Source organism: Symphodus melops (assembly GCF_947650265.1).
Source record: "Symphodus melops genome assembly, chromosome: 7".
Classification (NCBI taxonomy): domain Eukaryota; kingdom Metazoa; phylum Chordata; class Actinopteri; order Labriformes; family Labridae; genus Symphodus; species Symphodus melops.
The window spans coordinates 27,376,912-27,401,928 of NC_136697.1; the positions used below are offsets into that span (position 1 = coordinate 27,376,912).

The 25,017-nt window shown below is 45.3% G+C and overlaps 2 protein-coding genes and 1 long non-coding RNA gene across 3 annotated transcripts; 1 reads left to right on the forward strand and 2 right to left on the reverse strand.

Annotated features, from left to right (window-relative positions):
• Positions 1-2,312: 2,312 nt before the first annotated feature.
• rnf182 (ring finger protein 182) lies at positions 2,313-3,288 on the reverse strand (the record flags this gene model as incomplete). The annotated part of the gene is made up of 1 exon (XM_079348357.1): positions 2,313-3,288. Exon 1 carries the CDS (start codon positions 3,183-3,185, stop codon positions 2,313-2,315), a length of 873 nt encoding a protein of 290 aa, XP_079204483.1. The 5' UTR covers positions 3,186-3,288.
• A 2,749-nt stretch (positions 3,289-6,037) lies between these two features.
• retreg1 (reticulophagy regulator 1) lies at positions 6,038-22,735 on the forward strand. Its single transcript, XM_079348332.1, has 9 exons — positions 6,038-6,324; positions 7,658-7,764; positions 8,810-8,840; positions 19,148-19,265; positions 19,587-19,671; positions 20,473-20,595; positions 20,731-20,801; positions 20,995-21,118; positions 21,216-22,735. The coding sequence occupies exons 1-9, from the start codon at positions 6,113-6,115 to the stop codon at positions 21,734-21,736; spliced, it is 1,392 nt and encodes a 463-aa protein (XP_079204458.1). The 5' UTR covers positions 6,038-6,112; the 3' UTR covers positions 21,737-22,735.
• On the reverse strand, positions 22,182-23,773 carry LOC306826842. Its single transcript, XR_013779527.1, has 2 exons — positions 22,729-23,773; positions 22,182-22,689 (listed from the first exon to the last, which is right to left on the reverse strand). It is a non-coding gene; the product is annotated as an uncharacterized lncRNA (long non-coding RNA).
• Positions 23,774-25,017: the final 1,244 nt, after the last annotated feature.

The following is a 25,017-nucleotide window of genomic DNA, read 5'->3' on the forward strand; positions in this document are numbered from 1 at the left end:
TAACACGCTTTGATTGATTTCAGTGAATCACATGAATACACGGTGCATATTTCTGAATGAATGTCAACATGCACAAAGCACAGATTAGGGGTTCTTGGGTGGGTGGTGAGGGGTCCAGAGAACTGATCCGGCTCTGACTTTTGCACTTCACAGTGAGTTATAACGAGAGCACGAAGGTCTCATTGGACTCTGAATGTCTCGTGTAAACACTCCTGCAGACTCCGTGTCATCTCTTGACTCGGCAGTCTGGGCTGCGAGAGTTTGACTGGGAGCAGAGCAGGTTCTGTCCGACATGTTTCAGGCGCCTGTTCAGATCTGGATTCCTGGAACTAATCTGGATTTTTATTGATTTATTTATTTTTTTAAACTGGTTTGTTTTGTTTGACAAAGACACACGTGGATAGATCTGGATGACTCTGGATGTTCTCTGGGAGAACAGGATGTCCCGTAAAGCAGGAGGGTGAGGTGAGAACAGTAACAGCGCCCTCTGGTGGCTCAGGTTCAAACACACTAAAAAGAGTACACTGAGGAGTGCGTGTCAGTGCAGTTTAACCTGCTCTGATTATTCCTCATCGTTTCTGGTGACCCTCTTCTCCTGCCTCATCATGAAACTAAACAGAATTATTCACCTTCTCAACTTTCAGCCACATCTAAGAAGCTTAACTCCATCTACACTTTAGTCGAACTCTGCTGCTTCAAGTTCAAACTTAAATAGTAAATAAAGAAGATATTCCCGGATTACACACACAAACACACATTGTTGGAGAGATGTCAGAGTGGGGTTGCTGCACAGGAAGCCCACCAGAGATGTTGTGGATCCGGTGTCTTGTAAGTACTCCAGCAAAGACCAGCTTCCACATTTTGTTCCCCCTCACTTCGACTTGAACCAGCAACCCTTCGGGTTCCAACCCTTCGTCGCCCCTCTTCACCACAAGCAAGAAAGAAAAACCTGCAGAAACTCTGCGATATGCAATTTAAACAAGGCTAAGTAATACTTTTTAAAATGCTGTGCAGATATATTTTTTTATCTATTTCTGGTACTTTTTGTTATTTTACAACTTAATGTGAGTCTTAGTGTGAATGGTCTGGTGGATTTAAAAGAGATGAATGGTTGGGTTGTTTCTGGTTAAAGAAACATAACTCTTTAAAAATAAGATCTCTGTTAATGTCCTTTATGTAATGTAGCAGGATAATTACAGTCTCATATGTTTAAAAGTTCTCCCTTTAAAGGAGCAGTATGTAGCTCTGCCCCCTGGTGTTTAAAATGAGTACTGCAGTCTAAACTCTAATCCTCACAGAGAGCTGTCCCTCTCTCCTCTCACACAGGTCTGCATGTGGTGGACACTGTAGCTTCAGTGTTTAGCCAGCTCTGCATGTGGTGGACACTGTAGCTTCAGTGTTTAGCCAGCTCTGCATGTGGTGGACACTGTAGCTTCAGTGTTTAGCCAGCTCTGCATGTGGTGGACACTGTAGCTTCAGTGTTTAGCCAGCTCTGCATGTGGTGGACACTGTAGCTTCAGTGTTTAGCCAGCTCTGCATGTAGAGACACTGTAGCTTCAGTGTTTAGCCAGCTCTGCATGGGTCTGTAAAGCTTTCTGCGTTCTAACCTCTCTCCATGTTTCATCTCCAACATTGATCCTAGTTTGAGCAGCTTTCTGCTGCTGGAGCTTATTAGAAACATGCAGAGGCTTTTTAGCTCGGGTACAATCACTTCTATCTGAAGCAGTTCCACTGCCCGCTTCCATCGCTGCAACACCTGTTCACCTGATAACTGCTCTCATATCTGGCAAACCCAGGGGCGTCCAAAACGGCCTTCAAAGCCCCGCCTACCTTCTCTGGTCCAATCAGATCCAGAGCATTCAGGAGCAGAATCTAAAGTTAGAAGGAGGACATACTGGCTGCTGCATTGTTGCCAGAGAAGCTTCAACACAGCAGGTTTCCTTCATGTCTGGAATAAAATCAATCAGCAGGTTTCTTACAGATTGCTCCTTTAAATACACTGTCGCTGCATCTTTATACCTGTAGTACAATCTTTAACAAAGAGGCCGCCATTTTTAGCACCTTCAGGATTCAGATGAAACAGGAAAGGTTGTTTTTAGTCATCTGAGCTCTACCAAGTTTATTAGTTGCTACAAAGCTAAACAAAGCACAAATGTACATGTATAACAAGGAAAAGCTCCAAACTGTGTGAGCTCCTTTCGTCATTTACATAAAGTGTTCACATGGTCGGTTACACAGTAACATCCCCATTAGTGAACTCTGGAGATCCATTGTCAGGCATGTTCAAAGCAAACCCCATTCAGCTGGTCCCATTACGGAGGCATGCAGTCCCACAGCTCGTGACAGACGCACTGGCAGAATCCGTAGACCATGATCATGACCAGGCTGGCAGGAACCAGGCTCACCAGCAGCACCCCGAGTGCCGTCCTCTGCATGATGAGCAGGTAGACACCCATGGGCAGCGAGCTGAAGTACAGCAGCCCCAGAACCCACACCAGAGCCCGGGCCGAGGTCTGGCACAGGAGGGCGGCGCAGTTCCACACAGTCCACCTCTGCGTGATGGACGCCATGGAGTCCATGCTGGATGAGCGGTAGCCCCGATGTGACGCGAGCGATCCGCGTGGATGTCGGTGGAGCTGGAGGTCTTGCGCGGCGGCAGGCATCGGCGGAGGCTCCATGATGGTGATGACGACGAAGTTGGGCGAGCCCCGGATGGAGGAGTATGTGGTAGAGGAGGAAGCGGAGGAAGACGAGGACGAGGGAAGCGTCACGGGTTGGTTGTTTCCGAAGAGCGAGCTGAGGCGCCGGGGGCTGAGGAGCAGCTCCGTGGTCGTCTCCTGGATGTTCCTCTGGTTCCTGCTGCGGAGGGTCAGCGCTGCGACCAGGTTGCTATCGTCTGGCAGGCTGCTCGTCGCCTCGCCGAGGAGTCGGGTGATGTACCGGCAGAAGGGGCACACGATGGCGTTGGGCGGAGACTCACCCAGATCCAGGATCTTAGTGAGGCATTTTGCACACAGACGGTGGCAGCACTCGAGCACCTTTGGCCTGCGACCCCCCAGATTATAAGCACAGTAGCAGATCTTACACTCCAGCTCCTCGGCGCTCAGTACCTCCAGGTGGCCGACTCCTCCTCCTCCTCCTCCTCCTCCTCCACCGTCCTCAGCGCCCTGCAGATCAATCATCATCCTGGCCTGCTTTTCTATCCTCCCTCAACAGAGGAATCCGACCGTGTGTCCGGGCGCAGCGCAGCAGGACACGACAAGTTTCCCATGGGTAAAGGTTGTGACAGCGGTCGACTGCAGTGAAGGTCTGGGGTTCATAGCGACGGTCCAACAGGCTTCTGCAAACTGTGTGTGTGTGTGTGTGTGTGTGTGTGTGTGTGTGTGTGTGAGGGAGAAAAAGAGAAAGAGAGAGAGAGAGAGAGAGAGAGAGAGAGTGGATGTGGGAAGTCTCTCATAAGTTCTGGCCTCTGAGCAGATGGGGTAACGGTGCTACGTTTGGGGCAAATAAAAGCCTTTCATGGTCGACGTGAAGAGAAAGTGAGAGAGACTAAAAGAAGAGAGAGAGAGAGAGAGAGAGAGAGAGAGAGAGAGAGAGAGAGAGAGAGAGAGATAACTGTTAACACAGCATTAGAAGAGAACAAACAAGAGGCGAAGGGACAACAAAGCAAAGCCTGTACAAACTAGAGCTGGAATTTTCGAGCCTGATCTTTTGTTGCTCGGTGAAATTCAGTCCAATTAGCGGCTGACACACACACACACACACACACACACACACACACACACACACACACACACACGCACACACACGAATGTTTTACAGATCTCTTTTAATGATGTGCCTGCGTGTAAATGTGTCCATACACCTTGTGCAGAACATTTGTGTTAATTAAATTTTTTTTGTGTGTTTTGCGTGTTTGTAAATTGCGATTTTAAACTCAGTGAATTTAACGTGTGACTGAACCTCATCAGTGCTCTGCTGTGTGGGGCTTTTTTATTTCTGCACTTTCAGCTCTTTCATAAATTAAGATTTTTTTTTTTCAATTTTTCAAAAATGTTCCCTCGAAACCGGAAGCCGGAAAGATGGAACGAGGGAAAGAACCAGGGGCGCGATGCGGGGTCTGGAGAGGTCATGCAATTTTTTTTAAATTATTTTTTTAATTCAAACAATTTCCTTCAAACACGTCTGCATTACTAACTGTGTCGCAATAGTGACACAGGAGAAGGAGAATACACATAATTTAAATTTTAACTATGTTTCACCGTGACCTCTCGGTGGGAGGAGGAGGCAGACACAAAACTTCTGTTTTAATAACTGTGTCTCAATAGTGGCATAGGAGAATGTATACAAATATACTTTATTTAAAGTTTAACTAGTGTCGTCTTTGTCCTCTCAGAGTGTCGTTAAACCACTTTGACTGGTGTATCTGAACAACGGTCAAAGGTTTTCCAAGAAGACAGACGTTATCGTCTCCTGCAGTCAACATGTCTCCATGCTACTGAAGAAACTCTTCTTCTTCTTCTTCTTCTATTGCTTTTCAGTATCTATTGTTTTTTTCTGATTCATGTTTTTTGTTGTTTGACTGATTGACAGATTGGAATAATGCTGCAGAGAGGAACAGTGACAGTCATGTCTCCTCTCCACACACTCAGACTCCAGCAGTTCAAACAGGAGCTGAGAACTAAATCAGAGTCCTTCCTTTTCCCTGAAGTCAAACACACGACTATCTGGTCACATGACTTTTTCAAAAGGTCTGATGAAGCTTCGCTCACAGAAACACTACGACACATTTTCTTACCTAAATGTTTTGATCCATATTTCCTCGTCCCCATATTACATAGTGAACTTCTAGAACATAAAATGTAGTTTTAGAATGAAAAATATCTCTTTATTACATCTGTGTGTTTGATCACTACATTTTCAGTATTATTGCAGACATTGTTGATGCCTGCTTGACGAAGCTCGCCGTCTCAGATGATTTAGTGTTTGATAAGGTTCAGTTATCTAAAAGAGATTTAAGAGACATTTATTTCGTACTGTACAAAGTTTAAATCAGACTCTAAGCTTTGTCTGTTTGTTGTTGTTGTTTCAGTTTGACAGTAGCAGCATTCATGTTGACATTGCCCTCACAATAAACACTGACTTTATTTCAATCCTTTACTGTTTGTATTATATTTTGACATTAAAGTATATTTTAGCCTAAAGAATAATGAAGTTGTATTCTTGGTTGCACTGATATTATAAATCTTTAAAATGCTGAATTTACTTCTTTTATTATCTTTAGTTTATCTATTGTAAACTGTGATAAGTTGAAGTAACATAAAAGTCCTTTGCAGTCGCCGCGACCTCTGACCTCCCCGCTGGCAGTCCATCATGGGTAGGCCAGAGGGGGAGCATCATTGTTGCCACTATCATCCCTCCACTGGTTTATTTTTATTTTTTAGAAACTCTATTTGTGCAACAAGTGTTTGACCGGCAGGAGCAGCGGGAGCAATTCAGGATTAAGTGCCTTGCCCAAGGACACATGTTGCTCGCAGGAGCTGGGGATCGAACCCTCAACCTTCCGGTTGAGAGACAAATCGTGGCTATATTTGTTGTCTCTGCTGCGAGATCTTTGCCGTGACATCTACTTAATATTTCTGTTTAAATTTGGTTTATTTGTTTGTGTGCTTTATTTGAATCTACTCAATTTAAACAGGTTATTCTTTAACTCAACTTTTAACAAAGTTAGATTTAATTAATGTGTGCAATCTGTTGCCTGGATTTTATTGAGCAGGTAAAGTGGAAAGTGGAACAGGTCACTGGGTTTGGCACTGAGTTCTGGTCTTGATTCGGGTCCAGAACAGGGCTGGTAAAAATGGGTCATAAAGTCTTTGTGCTGGTGATTTTTGGGTTGTTTCCTCAAAATCTTGACTTCAATTTATGCTATTTTATTATTTCTATAAGGTGAACATTGTTTTGAGCTCAAACAATGTAATCTGAAATGACTCTTTATGACGGACATTTATTTTGAAAGGTCGTCTAACCACCGGAAATACAGCCGTAAACGCTCCGGTGAACTTGACGCTGGAGGAGCGGAGCTGCACAGCAGATTGGCCCCGGTCGTTGTCCAATGCTGGGGAGCCGGGAACCAGGATGTGCGGGCGACGGGGAGGAGGCTGCCGGGCCCCCGGGGCCTCCGAGCCGGGCACACCGAGGGGAGGAGGCTGCCGGGCCCCCGGGGCCTCCGAGCCGGGCAGGGTGTCGCCTCGCCGGCCTGATCAGCTGGAGGCAGAGACCGTGCAGGACCTCAGCGCTGTTTGCTGCAGCCAACTCTGTGATCTGGTAGGCAGCATGACGCAGGGATATCTGACACACTCCCTTTACTGTAACACTGAGCTTAAGAAATAATCAAAACCTCAGAGAGACTTCATTTACATGTGTTTGTTATCTTTAAAACACTTACATGGAGATTTTAAGGCCATAAAAGCACTTCTATCTCAAGTTCTTCACAGCCACCTTCAGTTTAATCTGTTTATTTACATGTGTTTAAGGTCACAAGTGTCATCCTGGTGCTTTAACACTACTTTAATTTACCTTTTATTTCTTCATGTTTGTGAATATCTGTGTCAGCACAAAGGCCTCTAAAGGAGCCTTTTCTCCAACTAAAAATACAAAACAACATGAAATAGAATGAAAATGTCTAAAAAGTTGTGCAGGAAGTTCTTTTTTTTTTTCATTTGCTGCAAAAAGTTGTAAAATTAAAACACTTAAATATGATATCCGACTTTACAAATATCCTGTATTTCTATAAAGCTTGATTGTGATTTTTTTTGTTCTTATTGTGGAGATAGAGACAGTGGATAGACTCTAACAGAGAGAGAGAGAGAGAGAGAGGGGAACAGAGCGACAGGTCAGGTTCGAGCCTGGACCGCCCGTTTGGACGGCTTGTTAAGACGCCACATCAGAACGTGACATCAGAGATGTGTGCTGATGTTAAGAGGTCCTCTCTCAGGTCCTCTCTCAGGTCCTCTCTCTCCTGACATCGATGAAGGACAAACACAGAGGCAGATTGTTGTGTTTTTATGTGTCTGGGTGGAGAATGCTCCTGAAGTTCATGAATTTTCCTAAAAAATGGCTCCATTATGATTTCATCAACGACCTTCAGACAATCTGTTCTGTCAGTCCAAGGAACTAAATATCCAGATACTCTGATCTCACAACAAGAGACCCATAAACACATCCAACCTTCACCTTGATCCTTCTGTCTTTGTCATGTGTCTGTTTCCTGCTGAGGGACAAGAATCTGACATCTTTTACAGCTGTTCATTCACACGTACTGTCCCCAACTAATAAATGATTAAATATGGTTCATGGGAAGGCGTGTCGCTGTGACATGATTGACAGGTGGGCGTGGTGTCAGGAGGCTTAAAGCCCGCCTCAGCTCTCAGCCTGTTGATTTGATTTGTTTATTTATTTATTCTGAACATAATAAAAAGTGAACATACAAAAAAAAAAGCTGACAATAAATAAAATAAATATTAATTACAAACAGTGGATAGTGTCATTTAGAAGTTAGGTGGACTGAAAGCCTCCAGCGCCCCCTGCAGGAACAGACGGGTGACGTCAGACACACACTGACTTGACCTTGACTCTGATCTGTCGTGTTTGTCTTCAGGTTCGTGGCCTTCAGCTCTTTTCACACCTACAGCCTGGCGGCCGTCCTGCTGGCTCTGATCGTCGTCACTGCGGCCGCCAAAGACTTCGTTCAGTCCAGATCCAGAGGTAACGGCTCCTTCACAAGCTCTGACATTGAGATGACCTTTCATGTAGTAAACGGTGATATCAGCGGTTCTCTAACAGCTGACGGTCGTCCTCTCCCTAACGCTCCAAACGTTTGTAGACTTTCATCCTACAGCAGTGTAAAGAGCCAGATATCAGCAGACAGCACTGACGTGACGTGACGTGACGTTCAAAGCCTCTTTGTTTCAGCATCATGTCAAATGTTCTTATTAGACCTGTTAGCCGAACAAACAGACTAAAAGTCACCAGATAACACGGTCTCAATTTAAAGCGTAACACCTGCACAGATTTAGCATTTTATAGCGATACAAATATCGTCCTGTGTGAGGATCCCGATTTATTTTAATATCTCACTTCGACTTCGGTGGTCAGCTGACACCTCAACGTGTTGTGCTGCTACTTAAAGGAGCGGCGCGGTGGTCACGTGACTGAAAGCTATGATTAGTAAGGTGTTTAATGAATCACATTGGACAAGGTCAACATGCAGACGCTGAATGTAAACGTGTGTTGTGATGCGTTAATACGATGTCATTCGGCCTTTTGAGCGGTGGAGCCCGGATGACTCCGGCGTGATGAGTCAGAGCGACCCTGTTTGCACGCTGTCGTTTCCAGTATCCTGCCGTACTCAGCACTTAGCCTGTCGACCAGGAGCGCTTCTGCTAATCAGTTACCATGACGACAGGCGGGAGGGAAATCTGCATTAACACTTACAGATGGTGTCGTGGTCAAGACGACCAGCGGGCTCATTACGGGAACGAGAGACACCAGGACGACCAGTTCTCTTCACACATAGAGACACGAGACAACGAGAGGACGCGGCGCTGCGTCCGGACTGAGGGGCGTGTCCAACACGCACGCACACACACACCACGAGAGGGTTTTTTTTTTTTCCTGTCTGACTTTTATCACCTGTGTGAATGTTTCAAAAACAGCCTCGTGTTTTAAAGCTCTCATGATGACGTCACTTATCAGTCATGTGACCTTTTAATGGTGATAAATAATAGATTGTTTTTTTCATCCTCTGCAGGAGCTGGTTTGTGGCGCCGCATGACGGCAAGGTAAGAGAGTGAAGTGCGTCCGACGGACGCTCAGGCGACACACAACAACATCCTTTGTGATTGTTTACATTTACATTAAAAACAAACAAACAAACAAACAAACAACCATCTGAGGGTGAAGTCGTCCCCACAGGTTCGGTGAACTTTGAGACGCTGCTGCAGAGCTGATCGGTCACACATGACCGTCTAATCTGATCCTCCTCAGACCATGTGACGGCTCGCTCGCTCGCTCTCAGGACTCGAATCACACGCTCACTTTGAGGTAAATAAAAGTGTTTACATGGAGGATTAGTCCATTTACTACAGAGAGGTGACTCGGGGACGCTAGGCGGGGTTTGTTGATCAGCTGGGAGCGAGCGAGAGCCAAATCAGCGTTTTGAAGTTGAGCTGTTTTTACATTTTCAGCCACCGAATAAGATGAGACTCGTTTGACCTCAACATAAACTCGATTTATCGACAAAGTAAAGAATCTTTTCTCAGTGAAAACAAGCCTCCATCACTGAAGGAAATCATCCCGCCTCTGACTGTGAGCGTCCACAGGAGGAGGACTTCACGATGTGCACGCTCGCACACTCGGAGGTCTTAGTGCATGAAGAAGAAACCGTCCTTACGTGTGTTTGTGCTTGTTGTGGTGGAGCCTGTCCGAGGGCTGCAGGTCCTTTACTGGGTTTTCAGCCCGGCTTGTTCTCACCTGAGCCAGAGGAAGTGAGCTGGCACCTCTACTGCAGCTAAACCCTGTTTTATACGTTGGTCCGACCTGGACTCGAACCCGAGACCCTCTGGTCCCCGGCCCACCTGAATAGATGGAATGTGTAACCCTCAGATTTAACTTCTTTCACATCTGTTTTTTAGTGATTTATTCCTCGTCCATGATCTAATCTTAAATGTTCATGTCTTGGTGTTCCTCTTTTCACCACTTGGTGGCGCCTGAGCACAAACAGTGTGATCTGGTTTAAATCCAACCCTCAGCACTTTCACATCACAGGGAGCTCAAACTGTCAGGAACATGTCGAAGGAATGTTTGAAAAGAGGCCAAACCTGCAAATAATCAATTTCTTTTTAATACTTCTGATTTTTTTACTTTTCACATTTACTCCTTTTTATTTTGTTCATCCAGGCGCATGTTTTAAAAAAGTTTAAACATGCATAAAATAAATACAGTACAGCAGAGGATTATAAGAGTATTAAGAGAAAAAGACGATTAAATTAATTCTAACAAAAACCTCAAAGCTGTGAGGTTGGGTTTCCTTCAGTCTTATTTTGAAAGGAATCATTTTCATTTTTCTCCACAAAAGATAAAAACACAAACATTATTTTGTAGGGACAATTACAGAATACCCAGAATAGTCTGTTTTTAAACATGTCCTGCCTCTGACGGGGCAAGACGGTCGATTTGTAAAAGATACATAAAAAAAAGGGGAAACTTTGTCGGGTGTGTCCTCAAGAGGAGAAGAAAATAACTTTTACAACATAAAAAATAAATGTTGAAGCGAGTGCTGCATTGGGTCAAGAAAAAAGAGGAAGAGGAATCAGGTACTTTTCAGGGGTCAGAGGTCAAATATCTAACAACAAACAAAAGTTCATTTTGATGAAAGGTAAAAGTGAAAGTCTGAGACGCTCTAAAGAAGTAAAAGAAGAGACTTCCTTTTCTTCACGGTGAACGTTGTTTGTCCTCAGCCGGTCACTCATTTATAAGCTGAGACTTTCAAAATGTTTTTTTTTTTTTTGAACAAAGGAGGTTGGATCGATTATTTGTGATGAATCCCAGGAAGTCAGGAATTAGCTCCAGACCTGCATGCAGATTAATGTTTCATAGAGTTTTCAGATCATCTGAGACCGTTTCTCCTTCTCACACTGAAGCCTGCTGAGACGTCACCATAAACACCTACATACGTTTAGTGACACAATCCATGCTGCCGATGTTTGACCTATTTACTCGTCTGATTTGTGACCCAGTGATGGGTGGAGGGGGGGGGGGGGGGGGGGTCACCTGGTTAACACTCATTTTGAAAGTGACTGTGCACGCATGTCTTTGTGCGCGTGGGCCGGATTACTTGATGCAGCTGCCGGCCCCGGAGGCGCGCGGTGGGATTCAGCGGGAGGTGACAGGGATTTGTGGGCGCCAGGCTGGATGCAACACATCTGAGTTATGTAACTGTTAGACTGTGAGTCCGGGTCAGGGGCGACTCACGGGGTCCAAAGACACACAGACGCTTTCACGCTCACCTCCCATGCCGGGACAACAACAATAGTCAGACTTTCAGAAAAAACCCCCCCCAGATATTTTCTTGACCATTTAAGGACATTCAGAATTACCTTCACAAACATCACATGGTGCGGCCTCGGCCAGGATCTTAAGGGGACAGGGTGTCTGCTTTAGGGACCTCAGATGACTTTGGACATGGAGCGATTGACAGCCAGTAAAGAAGTAGCAGGGGTCTAGACTTACAATGAGCTACCTGAGTGTAAAGTGATGGTATGTGCTCCTGTTGGAGAACTTTCAACCTTTAAAGGTCACATATTATACAAACTCCTCTTCCCCATCTTCCTCTGACTCTAACATGTGTCTCTAGTCTGTCTCCAAACCCCCCAATGATGAGAAAAGTCCATCCTCTCCGTCTTCTGCCTGCTCCACTTTACAGAAAATGTGTGCTCAAACAGGCCGTTTGGAGATGTTCCCTTCATGACATCACAAAGGGCAGTAGCCCCTCCCCCAGGTGGGTGACACTCCCACAGCTAGGTGTTTGTTCTGCCCTCTGAGTCTGCCTTCTCACCGTAAACAATAGGACATGGAGCCAGAAAGCAGTGAGTACACCCGAGCCCTTCCAGAGAGAGGGGGCGTGGTCAGACACAGCTCATTTACATATTTAAAGCTACAGACACAGAAACAGCCTGTTCTGAGCAGGGCTGAAATAGAGGGGTTTATAGACATGATCAAATACAGGATCAGAGTGGATTTACAACAACACACTTCACACACATGATGAAGAGGAGCTCTGAGACTCAACCTGGTTGATAAAGAGGGTTTTATGTCTCCTTTAAATACGTCAGGGTTGATGTGGGTGTTGTGCTATCGTCAGAAAACAAGCTAAAACTCTGAACGTAAACATGACATAACAGTCAGACCGGATTGTTTTAGACTTTAAAGGGGTTCTAACAAAGTGGCTGTCAAGCTCTTTACTCTGTCATCATCTGCATAGCTACCTCTCAATACTCTTCTTCCTCGCCCCCTGTGTCACTGTGACATTAGGCCAGCAGGGTGGGACCGGTTGTTGTCACCTGCTGTGGTCTGTCAGGAGTGTCTTGTGGGTAATTGTAAATCAAGGCAAAGAGCGTGGCTCACGGGAGATTAGCTGCTGACCTAAAATTCGAGCTGACAGCTGTGTTATTTGAGCCAACAGCGTCTCTCTTTGTTAGTGTGAGCCCGTCGATCCGCTGCTCTACGATACGAATCTACTTAGTAAAGGTGAGTGTGGTGAACAACTCGCCACACGAGGCGCCACACTCCCGTTTGTCCACCTTCAGCACATAAGCTCTACATGTTGGCGAGGGGGAAAAAAAACTGAAATTCCCAGAGTGGAGAAGTTCATATGAGTGGAGAAGTTCATATTTAAAGGATGCAGTGTGGACACGATATATCCAAAGCTGGCCTGTCCCTAGCAACCATCTGCTCTCCATGGCAACGGTGTGTTCTTAACAAACGGTGATCTATCACAGCAGACTGTTTCTGTGCGTTGATGGCTAATTCTACGACCAATATCGTCTCTTATCAGTGTTGATGTGTGTCGTTTTATCAGCCTGGTTTCCTTTCCTTCAATGTGCACACATCTCTGGACTGAGAGCACATCAGCTGTTTATTCCTTATCAGCCTGTTGCTGTCAAGTAGTTCAACTCTACACGTTTATATATACACACACACACACATATATATACATATGCATATATGCACACACACTGACGGCCTATTTTAGATCAGCCAATGTAAGGCTCTGGTTTATGGGTCAGCAGTGTCAGACTCTGACAGGACAACATTGTTTATATCCTGTTTCTGTCTGTCATCATCAGAAAGTTGTCCTGAGGAAATGAAATGTTCAACTGAACGTCTGAAGGCCTGAGATCGGGGGCACCCCGAGAATAATACAAGAATTACAGAATCTGACGAGGATGAGTTTCCTGTGTTGCTATGGAAACTAATTGCCCAACCCCTCCCAAAAAAAGTAACTCTAACCCCTAGTGGTTAAAATGTGTACTGCAGTCTAAACTCGAATCATCACAGAGAGCTGGCTCCGCCCCCTCCTCTCTAGAGTGGATGCTCACACAGGTCAGCATGTGGTGGACACTGTAGCTTCAGTGTTTAGCCAGCTCTGCATGTGGTGGACACTGTAGCTTCAGTGTTTAGCCAGCTCTGCATGTGGTGGACACTGTAGCTTCAGTGTTTAGCCAGCTCTGCATGTTGGTGGACACTGTAGCTTCAGTGTTTAGCCAGCTCTGCATGTAGAGACACTGTAGCTTCAGTGTTTAGCCAGCTCTGCATGTTGGTGGACACTGTAGCTTCAGTGTTTAGCCAGCTCTGCATGTAGAGACACTGTAGCTTCAGTGTTTAGCCAGCTCTGCATGTAGAGACACTGTAGCTTCAGTGTTTAGCCAGCTCTGCATGTGGTGGACACTGTAGCTTCAGTGTTTAGCCAGCTCTGCATGTGGTGGACACTGTAGCTTCAGTGTTTAGCCAGCTCTGCATGTGGTGGACACTGTAGCTTCAGTGTTTAGCCAGCTCTGCATGTGGTGGACACTGTAGCTTCAGTGTTTAGCCAGCTCTGCATGGCTCTGTAAAGCTTTCTGCGTTCTAACCTCTCTCCATGTTTCATCTCCAACATTGATCCTAGTTTGAGCAGCTTTCTGCTGCTGGAGCTTATTAGAAACATGCAGAGGCTTTTTAGCTCGGGTACAATCACTTCTATCTGAAGCAGTTCCACTGCCCGCTTCCATCGCTGCAACACCTGTTCACCTGATAACTGCTCTCATATCTGGCAAACCCAGGGGCGTCCAAAACGGCCTTCAAAGCCCCGCCTACCTTCTCTGGTCCAATCAAATCCAGAGCATTCAGGAGCAGAATCTAAAGTTAGAAGGAGGACATGCAGAGCATCACCATCATGTGTGTGTGTAACTATAAAAAAGAGTCATCGTCCTCACATGTGGACAGACGTCATGTGAGTTGAAATGGAATTTGTTTTTGATGTTCAAGGAAAAAACTTTCTGTGCTGCTGTTTGTTCCCACAACAAACACAGAGTGTCTTCAGAGTTGTGAAACCTGAGCGCAGTGTGTGAGTGTGTGTGTGTGTGTGTGTGTGTGTGTGACTCAGCTGTTTCTCCACTGACTCGGAGCTGTGACAGGAAGCAGTCGAGCCAATCAGATCTCCTGACACAGTGGGGGTGTGCTTTAGAGCGACCTCTCTGATTGGACGGAGGCAAACTGGTAGAAAACAACACAACAAACCAGACGCGAGTGTTTCATCACAGACGGCTGATTCGATCAAATGAAACAAGAGAGTTTTTATCCTGCTCTTTAAGACCTCATCTGAAATAGTGCGTCATATTATCAACCTCAGCTATAAGGGAGATAGACAATCAATAATAGGTTATGTATTTAAATTGTGCCATTAATTAAAAAAATTAGAGCACAGTCAAAATAAAACCAAAAATGATGTTTTTCCAACGTTGTCAGTTTTTATGACCTCCTCATTTGTACGAGCACGCTGAAATCGTGTTACTCTTGTACATTGTTTTGCAGGTTGACTCATGATACGGGAAGTCGTCCCCGCTTATTTAAAGTGAACATCATTCACCAGTCAAAAAATATTTTATTTGAGTTTCATTGTATAACATGAGCAGTTTTTGATCTGGCTGTCACCAGCAGAGGGCGCTCTATGGATTAGAGTGTAAGGCAGTGTCACTTTCCAGTTTAGTGACCCTCTTGTCTCTTGTTATAAATCTTTTATCCCAACTGTTTTTTTAGGATCAACAGAGTAAATATGAATATCTATATCTACAGATGGAAGATCTGACAAAGATATCGACCGATATGTTTATTTAATCCTCTTCCTTCACCAATCTCGTAATCGTTATCGGCTTCAAGAATCCGATATCAGTCGGCACGTATAGTTTTGTGCACGTGCTGTTCTTTGGTGGGAAAACAGTGCTGTGATTGCTATGAACTGGTCATAGGCCACGCCCACTTCACCCACACCTGTTTGAACTACTGTGTTTGTTGAGGTGAAGAATAATTTACTCTGCCAGTAAATAATCCTGAGAGTTTAATTTATACAACATGAAGTAACGCAGCTTTTTTAAAGTTTGATGTCGTCATGTAAAACGACCCTTCCTGTGACCGACTGCCCACGCCACTGTCCTTAACCGAAGTTCACCTCCACGCCCCTAAAAAGGAAACGAAAGATTCGGTTCACACATGAGAGATGAGTTTCACATCAATAGAGTCACAAGCAAACGAAGCGGCGTCATCACCATCAAATAAACAACACAGTCCCGCTCTCATCCGGCTGTCACTGACACACGAGGAGGTGTGTTATGTGGTTTGGGGTTGTTGCTGTCTCAACCCCCCTCCCCCCCCCCTCCAGACCCCCCAGACCCCCATCCTTGTGTCCTCCTGATGGCTGCCAGTAGGAATGTAGTGTGACCGTGTTATTTTTAGACGAGGCCGCTTAAAATACTCCAACCTGAGCTTCATTGACGATAAACACAAGCTGCTGTCGCACCGTGGAGCACGTACTGTAGAAACTGTTTTACTACGATAAAGTCAGACTCTCCGTTCGGTTTCCTTCTCGACTGTCCTGCGTTTGGCAACTTTCTTCTCTCTGTGAAGATACTCCTCAAAGATCTGGAGATGTCTCCTGAAGATCGTGGGGCAGGACTCAGGTATGACTGGACGTGTGTGTGTGTGTGTGTGTGTGTGTATTCTGTGTTCACCTCGTGTGAATCATTTTCTTTCTCTTTGTCATTGTTGAGATCAACGCCTCAGACATCTTGTTTTTAGTTCAATGGATGCCAGTGGTTACTTTTAACAAAGATGATTTCAGGTTAAAAATTTAAAGAAAACTTTTCTTCTTTGGGGGGAAACTGGTCGCTCAATTACGCAGTTTGAGCTGGAATGAAAATAAAGGATGGAGCACTAATGATGCAAACAGAAGGATGCTCTCTCAAACAAATGACAGGAATCTTTAACATGTTTATACATGGTAACCTAAACGCAGCTCAGTCCATCCTCTCAGCCTTGGTGCTCTGTTACACAGGCTGCAGAATACGCAGTCAAAGTCCTAAACTGAAGAAATAATTGGGGCCCGACCAATGTGGGTTTTTGGGGCCGATACTGGAAAAATCCAATACTAAAATATCGGCCGATATCTTTCTTAGATCTATGTTCAATTTCCAGAAGATGTAGGCAGAGATGCTGTTTATGCATTTATTGTGTTATGATTTGTGATGAAGACAAGATGATCACTCACAAAAACATGACATTCCTAAAAAGCCATTGGACAACATCTCCTGTAAGACATTAATAGATGATGAAATTGGCGAGCATATACATGTTTGGGGTTAAACTGAGTCAGCGTTTTTTTTGTGATTGTTTTGGTTGAACTAGACTTTAAAGGATTAATCAGCTCTCACGTGGTGGGGACTGATAATCTTGTTATTCAGCGTGTTTAGATTGCATAGCTACGATCTGACATTAAATCCGGCTTCTCATCTCACACTTTGGCACCTTTCACAAGATGTCAGAGGTCTACTTGGAAAGCCGTAGAGATGGTTGCGTCATCACTCCCCTCATCTGTCCATAACATCCGTGTCTTGTGTTACTCGTGGCTTTCAGGGTCATGTCTTGGGCCACCACATGGCAGGCGGGCATTGACTTTCTCACTCCATTAAATGCCAGCCCGCAGAATATACATCAGCGCTCGGAACATAAACAGGTATTAGTGGCCTGAGAGTGGAGCTTTCTGTGGTGCTTACCAGAACAGACAGGTGGGTAAACATATTTACGCCCTCCCTCTCTTTCACAAGTGAAGAGCTGGGATGTTTTTGCCGCCATTCCTCGCATTGTTTGTCTGGTTCTATATTTAAAGCTTCGTCACTGGGCTTGTTAGGGACTCAGACGTGCCGCTCCCCCCGTGTTGTTTCAGAGATTACTGGTTGGATAAAAAAAGTCATATCGAGCCCGACAGCTGCTCATGTTCCACGTTGTCGTTGTCGTTTTCCACGTTGAATGTTGCACATTCCTCTAATGAACTACAGTGCTTGGGGGGGGGGGGGGGGGACTTCTTGGCTGGTTGAGCGGTCCACATGGTCTGTGAGGATCCAGAGAGATGAAACCAGATACATTAGCTTCTTAGCATACTGAGGGTTCGATGAGCTCAAACAGCATGTGACTGCCTTGAGGGCTGAAAGTCTTGATTTACAACCCCTGTGTGTTGCGATGACAGTTATTCTTGTCAAGTTGTGCAAATACTTCTGGAACATGTTGAAGCCAAAATCTATGGAGATGTGCTTCACTGAAAACCTCCAGCAGTCAGAGACCATTAAAAACCCCAAATGGAGTCTCATTTTTTTTTTTAAATCAAAGTCTCTGCTTCAGGATACGGCTTCTTCGTTTTTGTGTTTTCGTTTGATTAAAATATATTTGTGTAAGTTTTAGATCGAACCTTAAATTAAAACCAAATCAAATCAGGCATCAAGCAGTAACATCAGTTTTACTCTTTTGCCCCCGTCCCAATGTTCTGTGGCTTCATCTTCGTTAAAGTTTGCTCCCAGTACTAGGACCACTGTGCTAGACCCTGAGACTAGGACCACTGTACTAGACCCTGAGACTAGAACCACTGTACTAGCTCCTGAGACTAGGACCACTGTACTAGCTCCTGATACTAGGACCACTGTGCTAGACCCTGAGACTAGGACCACTGTACTAGACCCTGAGACTAGAACCACTGTACTAGCTCCTGAGACTAGGACCACTGTACTAGCTCCTGAGACTAGAACCACTGTACTAGCTCCTGAGACTAGGACCACTGTACTAGACCCTGAGACTAGGACCACTGTACTAGACCCTGAGACTAGGACCACTGTACTAGCTCCTGAGACTAGGACCACTGTGCTAGACCCTGAGACTAGAACCACTGCACTAGACCCTGAGACTAGGACCACTGTACTAGACCCTGAGACTAGGACCACTGTACTAGACCCTGCGACTAGGACCACTGTACTAGACCCTGAGACTAGGACCACTGTACTAGACCCTGAGACTAGGACCACTGTACTAGACCCTGAGACTAGGACCACTGTACTCGATCCTGCATGTCCTGTGGTGTGATGACATCACGAGGGCTCGTCTCTGCTGAGAGGTTTCTCATTCGTCCCAGTTTTGATCATTCAAAGTTTGATCCAACAGACGACTCGGACTCGGACCCCCCTCTCATCCCTTCTTCAGAAATGATTCAATTGAACAACTTGAAATATTCTTTTCTACAACTGAACATGGCCCTGCTTGCACCTCATGAACCCTGGCACCTCGGAGTTACAGAGTTTGTGTCCACGTTGGCCGGTAAACAAACTGTAACGAGCCGTTCTCCTCGCTGTAGGTGATCTGTGACGACACTGACACTGAATCCACAAAGCCTGACATGTCTATCCAGGAAAATGTCTGTCTTTCTTGGAACGGAGAGTTGCTTATCTGTCCACTTACTGCTTTAATGGCTTCACAGTATTGCCGTCACATGTCCCAGCCATCGTGTTTCACTGGTAGTCGGGAGGCCTGCTGGGGGCCTGGAGAGGGGAGCAGCGGGTTGACCTTTCCTCGGAAGGGTTATGTGAGACAGGACTGGATCGGTGGGAGTAAATGAGATACTGTAATTTCTCATGCGGGTTCCTTGAAGTCGAGCAGATACAGGAGGGGGGGGTCTTGGGAAGAGAAATAAGTATATTTCTGACTTGATATTGATTGAATCTAACGCTGCGCCCCAAGCTTCGCCTTCACATAGAGAAGCTGGAGTCCTGCTGGCTGTGTTGTTGTCAGAGCTGTGTTTACATGGACGGCTCCTCCCCTTGTGTATAAAAGCTCAGTTTGAGTCAAGAAGAAGAAGAACATACTCACTGATTATTTGTGTTGTGTTTAAGGAACTCGGTCATTATAGGAAAATATTTTTCCTATAATTGTTCAAACCGAATCTATCAGACCCAGATGAATCCTCTGTGAGTGATCGTAAACATGGCTAACCCTGACTCTGCACGTCTTTGTCTTGTAGCTGGGAGATCATCGACTCCGGTCAGGACAGCCAATCAGGGACCGGACCTCAGCTCAGCGACGCCCTCAAACTTTTCCTGCAGGAAACATCGGCTTTCAAGCAGCAAAACCCGGGCAAGGTGAGGCAGAGAAGGAAAAGATGAAACCTACATGTAACCAAAAACACAGTTTCATATCACAGCAGGTGATCCACGAGGGACGGGGGGGGCTTCGTACGTAACACATGGATGATGCACAGCTGGGCAGAAAACGTGAAACAGGCATGCTTTGGGATTATTAAAATAAAGGCTTATCTTAAAGATGACGATGCAGATTGATGTTTTGACTTTCTTTGATTTTTAAATCAGAGTCGGCTTCCTGCACTGATCTCAAACTGACCGTAGAAAATTCCTTTTGTTTGTTTTGTTTTTTCCATTCTGTTTATTTTCTCTTTCTTCCAGTTTTGTCTGCTGGTTTGCAGTTTCTGCACCTTCTTCGCCGTCTTAGGGCGCTACATTCCAGGGATTGTTATCTCATATATTCTAGGTGAGTAAAGAACGTTTAAGGAGGCTGACAGGTTGGTTTTACTGCTTTTGGTTAAATTGACCTGAAGCTAAGTCTCTGCTAATGCTAAACCTGTGACCTTCTCTGTTTGGTAGGACACATTTACAGATGTAAAAAGTTTAAATTTAATTTTGGCCTTTCGTAATGACATCAAGCCAAGGTGGTAGGATGCATTTTCATCTCCCTCCACTGGCGAAGCTTCAAACTCAAACTAGCATCCAGAGTTACGGAGCGATGACACTGAAAGAGACAAAAAGCTGTTTTTACATCTGCTCTGCTAAAAATATCCAGATCATTTTAGGAGGACTGCTCCGGATATTCTCCTGACCTGGCTGTTCACACATGTGTCTGTCTGTCAGTCAGGAGGGGGACCCTAAGACCCTAAGGTCTCCTGAGGTCAGAGTCTGCTATACAACCCTATAATGAGAATATCTGCCTTTGTATCAAAGCTACAGAGAAGATAAAGCAGCAGCATGAAGATCGTAGCGCTCGCGTGTTTACACTCGATGCAGCAGTTACAGGATATAAACGTCACTCCACTCGAGGTGAATCCTCCTGATGACATCCTGCTGCCTCCTCACATCAGCTCACTCAGACTTGATGTCTGGCAGGAGAAACAGTTTGTGTTCACACATGTATAGATATCAGTGTGTCATCAGCGTAACAGCTGATCATCTCAAAGAGAGATGTTAAACGTCTGAGTGAATGTTTACAGCTTCTTTAAATGGTTTATAACGGGGTTTTCTCTCCGTCTTTGTGTCCCTCTTTGGCTTCTCTCTGCAGTGCTCGGTGTTTTCCTGTGGCCTCTGATTTCATCTTACGACGTGGGTTTGTGGCTGGAGCCAGTTCTGCAGAAGCTGGACTTTGGCATCGCCGAGTTTCTTCAGAAAATTAAAGAAAACCACAGTAAGTACCGATGTTAGTGGCTTGTGTTCACTTCTGCCCTTCGAAAGACATAAAGCTTCCTTCTCCCTTTTTAGAATCCATGTGATTTTAAAAAAAAAACCCTGAATCAGCTGCGTTCATGTTTTCTTCCTTCAGAGAGGAGAATCCTGCAGACTCAGGCTGACAGAGAGGGCGTCGAGTCCGATCTCTCCTCCATGTTTCCCAAGGTTTGTTGATCACCATCTCGTGTCGTATGATTAGGCCTCTGCTGGCGGACAATCTGGCTCCAGTTGAGGATAATTGGAATTGAATGCACATGATCCACATCAGAATCGAAACCTTTGCTGATGTGGAGGCATAAAAAATGTTCCTGCACTGCTCTCTAAAAGCTGACGTCTCCTGTGGGGATTTCTCCTGCAGCTGGACTCCACGGTGTGTAAGGAGATGTCTGTATCGGACACAGAGGTGTCTGACGTGACGTGGACGGACAACGGTACCTTCAACCTGTCGGAGGGTCACACGCCACAGACCGAGAACTCCGAGGGTACGTTCATTAACGTCCATGTTTGATTTCTGGAACGCAGCTGAAAGTTGACTCTTCTTTAGCTTGCAGTAAATATTTGTCTCCCTCGACCTCACAGACCTCGACAGAGAAGAAGCCTTCACTGGTGGCCTTCCAGAATTCCCCTCACTCGACAACGGCGCGACCACAAACGGCGACGACGACGACGACCTCAGCCTCGGCCTTCCCTTGCCGCCACATCAGCCCCAGAAGCCAATCAAATCCACGCACACGCCCGCTCCTCACAAAGACCAACCCGCAGACGCCCTCGAATTAGTCAATCAGATGGCAGGCGACGCCATCGCCGCCGCCGTCACAGCTGCCATTCAGGAGAGGATAGAAGCGGCGGTCGGCTGCACGGCGTTCAGTGACTTTGGGCGGTCAGGACTCCCAGATTCGGCGAGGCTGCTGGAGCTGGCCGAAGAGTCGGACAGCGAGGTCGAAGACTTTGAGCTGCTGGATCAGTCGGAGCTGGAGCAACTGGAGGGCGAGCTGGGGCTCGGGGAGGTGAAGACCCGGGCCGGAGGGGAGGCAGCTGGGGAAAAGAGTGACAAGGCGACCTCGTCTGGATTCTTCTCCAAACTCCTGAGACGCCACTGATGAATCCGATGAAGAGTCAGCAGAGGAGGAGGAAGAAGTACGGAGCGGAGGTGGGGGGGGGGGGGGGGGGGGGGGAGTTCTGGTCTGGTTCTGGACTGTTTGGGGTTTTGAAAAAACACTTTCCATTTAACCTTTTTCTGTCGAGCTCACGTCGACATTTCGACCTGATCAGATGGTGGAAGTGTCCTTTAAAGCAGGATCATCGTAGCTGAAAGCCGTGAACAGAACGCACGGAAATCAATCATGTAGAATCCTGATCCAGCAGATGTAAGAAGTGAAATGATTGTAATCCTGTGTAGTGAGTCATAGTCACTGATTCATCTTCATCCAAACTAAAAGATGTTTGCCTTATTTCTCCCCTCGTCGACTTTCTCAGCATCTAGCTGTGCCATCACGCCATCTGCAGGACGAAACAGGTGAAAGTCACTGAATTTATTTATTTCCCCCCCCCCTGAGCAAATCTGCACGAACCACCGACTTCTTATTTATGAATCTATTTATTTTCAAAGACCACTGAGGTTTTTGTTTTTAGCACCAGGGATGAATTTGGAAAACCTTCGAGACTCTTCAGTTCATTAATCAGGCAGGTTCAGGAATGATTATAAGATGCCTGAAGGCCCCGTGTCCGCTCAGTGTTTTTATGCACGGAGACGAAGCAAATGTGCGCCCACTCCCGAGCACTTTGAGTTGAAAATGTTTTTTTTTTTTTTTTCTCAGAAAGGTTCTCAGCGCTTTTTTCCACATATATACATATTATCTTTGCTGCCGACGGATCGTGTCTCGAACCCACATCGTCTGATCGGGTAAAAACGAAATATGAAATATGAAATATAAAACTCTCGTAACGTAGCAGCGGTCATTGTTGACACACTGTTGTCATGGAGACGGGACAGAGTGGACACAGGACCTGACAGGTTGGCTGATTTAAACGCGAATAATGAAGCAAACATCTCCTGAACCTCGCGAACAGTGACGTGATATTTGGGGGAGACGGGGGGGGCGTCATACTTTGGGTTATTGATGTTTTTAATGAATGAGTGAATAAAGAGTCTCACTCGACGTGTTTTTAAGTTGTTTTATTAAACTACACCTGAGTGATAATCAAAAGGCGTTCGTATATCACCACAGCTTGGATAAAGTAATAAACTTTTTTTTATTTTCCTTTTTTCTAATTTTATATGTTTTTTTTGTTGTTGTCATGAAACATTAATATGTCCAGTTTCTTTTATTTACACGCTGCCGCTCTCTAAACACTATGCATGGAAATCTCTTTTTGAGACGTTGACATATTTAACCATTAACATGTTTATCACAGAGTGCGTTCAGCTAATCATCCATCGAGTCATGAGTGAGCTTTGGAAAGAAAAAATCATCAAGTTACTGAATCTGATTATGGTCATTATTACAGTCATCAGGAACCCTGTCTTATCGAATCAATCGTTCCTGATGTCTGACGTCTCCTCCATGTTTTTAATCTGTTCACATATGGAAGTTGTCTCGTGTGCAGCCACTTCAAGTTTGCTGCATTTTTTTTTCAGGAAAATATCACAAGAAAACAACAAAAAACAAAAAAAATCCCCTTTGTTAAATATGAATCAGACTCGACCAGCAGAACAGGAACCGGTTTAGACCTGATCCCACGTGTCACTGGTCAAGTCTTAAATCCACTTCGATCACTGCTCGTCACATGGTGGGATCCATTTGCACCTTAAATGTGATTTATTTAAAGCGTCTCCCACAGAGGAAGTCGTGCGTTCTTCGACTGTACACTCCTCACTGTTTTATAAAGTATCATCTGTTGAATGAATCATATGATGCCTTCTGTTAGTGTAACTCTGGAGATAATGTCTCGTTTGTTCAGTGCCTCCAATGACTCGGTTCATTTCTAACACATGCAGAAAAACATAGAAAGGTTCACAACTCAGTGAAGAGAGAAATATTGAAAGACTTTCCATGGACCTGCCGGGTGTATCGTGATTCTTCTTCTATGTGATTTAACTCCAGACTGTCAATAAAATGTTCAACGCAGCCTGAACTTTGAGTTGACCTCTGCGTTTTTTTTCTGAAAACTAATAAAGGGCAGTAGTAGGCTCAGATGGTGGAGCTGGTCGTCTCTCAAACCGGACGGTCAGGGGTTCGATTCCCCGCCTCCTGCAGCCACATGTCAGAAGAGTCATTGGCCAGGACTCCAACTTCTTTGTTGGCTTCTTTTTTTCGATTTGACATTGTTTATGAATCCCTGAGGGAAATTCTGCTTTACACTTTCTGCTACACAGAAAAGCTCAACAGGGCTCTGAAGGGTTCTGTGCCTTGCTCAAGGACACCTGGGCAGTACTTGAGAAGTACCCTTGCACCTCTCCAGCTACCAACTTACAAATCTTGGTCCACGCAAGGACTTATACTGGCGACCACTGTGCCGGAAAAAAAAAAAAGTGAGTGTGTGAATGACCTGCAGTGTTAGATAGATAGATAGATAGATAGATAGATAGATACTTCATTGATCCCGAGGGAAATTTAAAAGGCGCTTTCAGTATTCACAACACTAGGAAAGTGCAATACAAGCTCAAATTCATTCCACCATGACTTGCTAACGTTGTTCGGACACTGCCGGTTCCTTCTTTCCTGTTAGGGCTGCTGTCTTCTCATCGAGTGACAGATTTAGCCACAAGCTGATTCCCCCGCCTCAGGTCTTTTATTCCTGATTGTGCATGCTCATACTGTCAGACAGCATCTGTAAACACAATGGTCTCAGCCGGCACGCCTGTTTAAAGTGGTTTCCCATTCTAATCACAAAGATATTTGAGAATTGTGACAGGAAATAACTGCAGACCTCCAGCTGCCAGGGGAAACCAGAGTTTTGATGTGTGTGTGTGCGTGTGTGTGTGTGTGTGTGTGTGTGTGTGTGTGTGTGTGTGTGTGTGTGTGTGTTTATGATGCTGTTTGATCCACATATAAGACAACTAAAATCATGAGCTTTGGTTGAGTGTCAGAGACGATTTAGTGGTACAGTGTGGGCGGACATCCGGCCTCGGTGCTGCAGTAAAGGGAGGACTGAGATAGTTGACGCCAGCTTTAGCTATGAACTGTTATCATGCAAGTTTAGTTTAACACTTTTTTGAGCACAAAACAAATGTTTCTGTTAGAAAAGTGCTTTAGTCTTCTCTCAATACTTGTAAAGCAAACAGCATCATCCAAAGGTGCTTTAACGTGCAATGATATTATTCTATATTGTAGAATTACAAACGGCACAAATAAGGCACAAATTTCCTTTACAGCAAAAA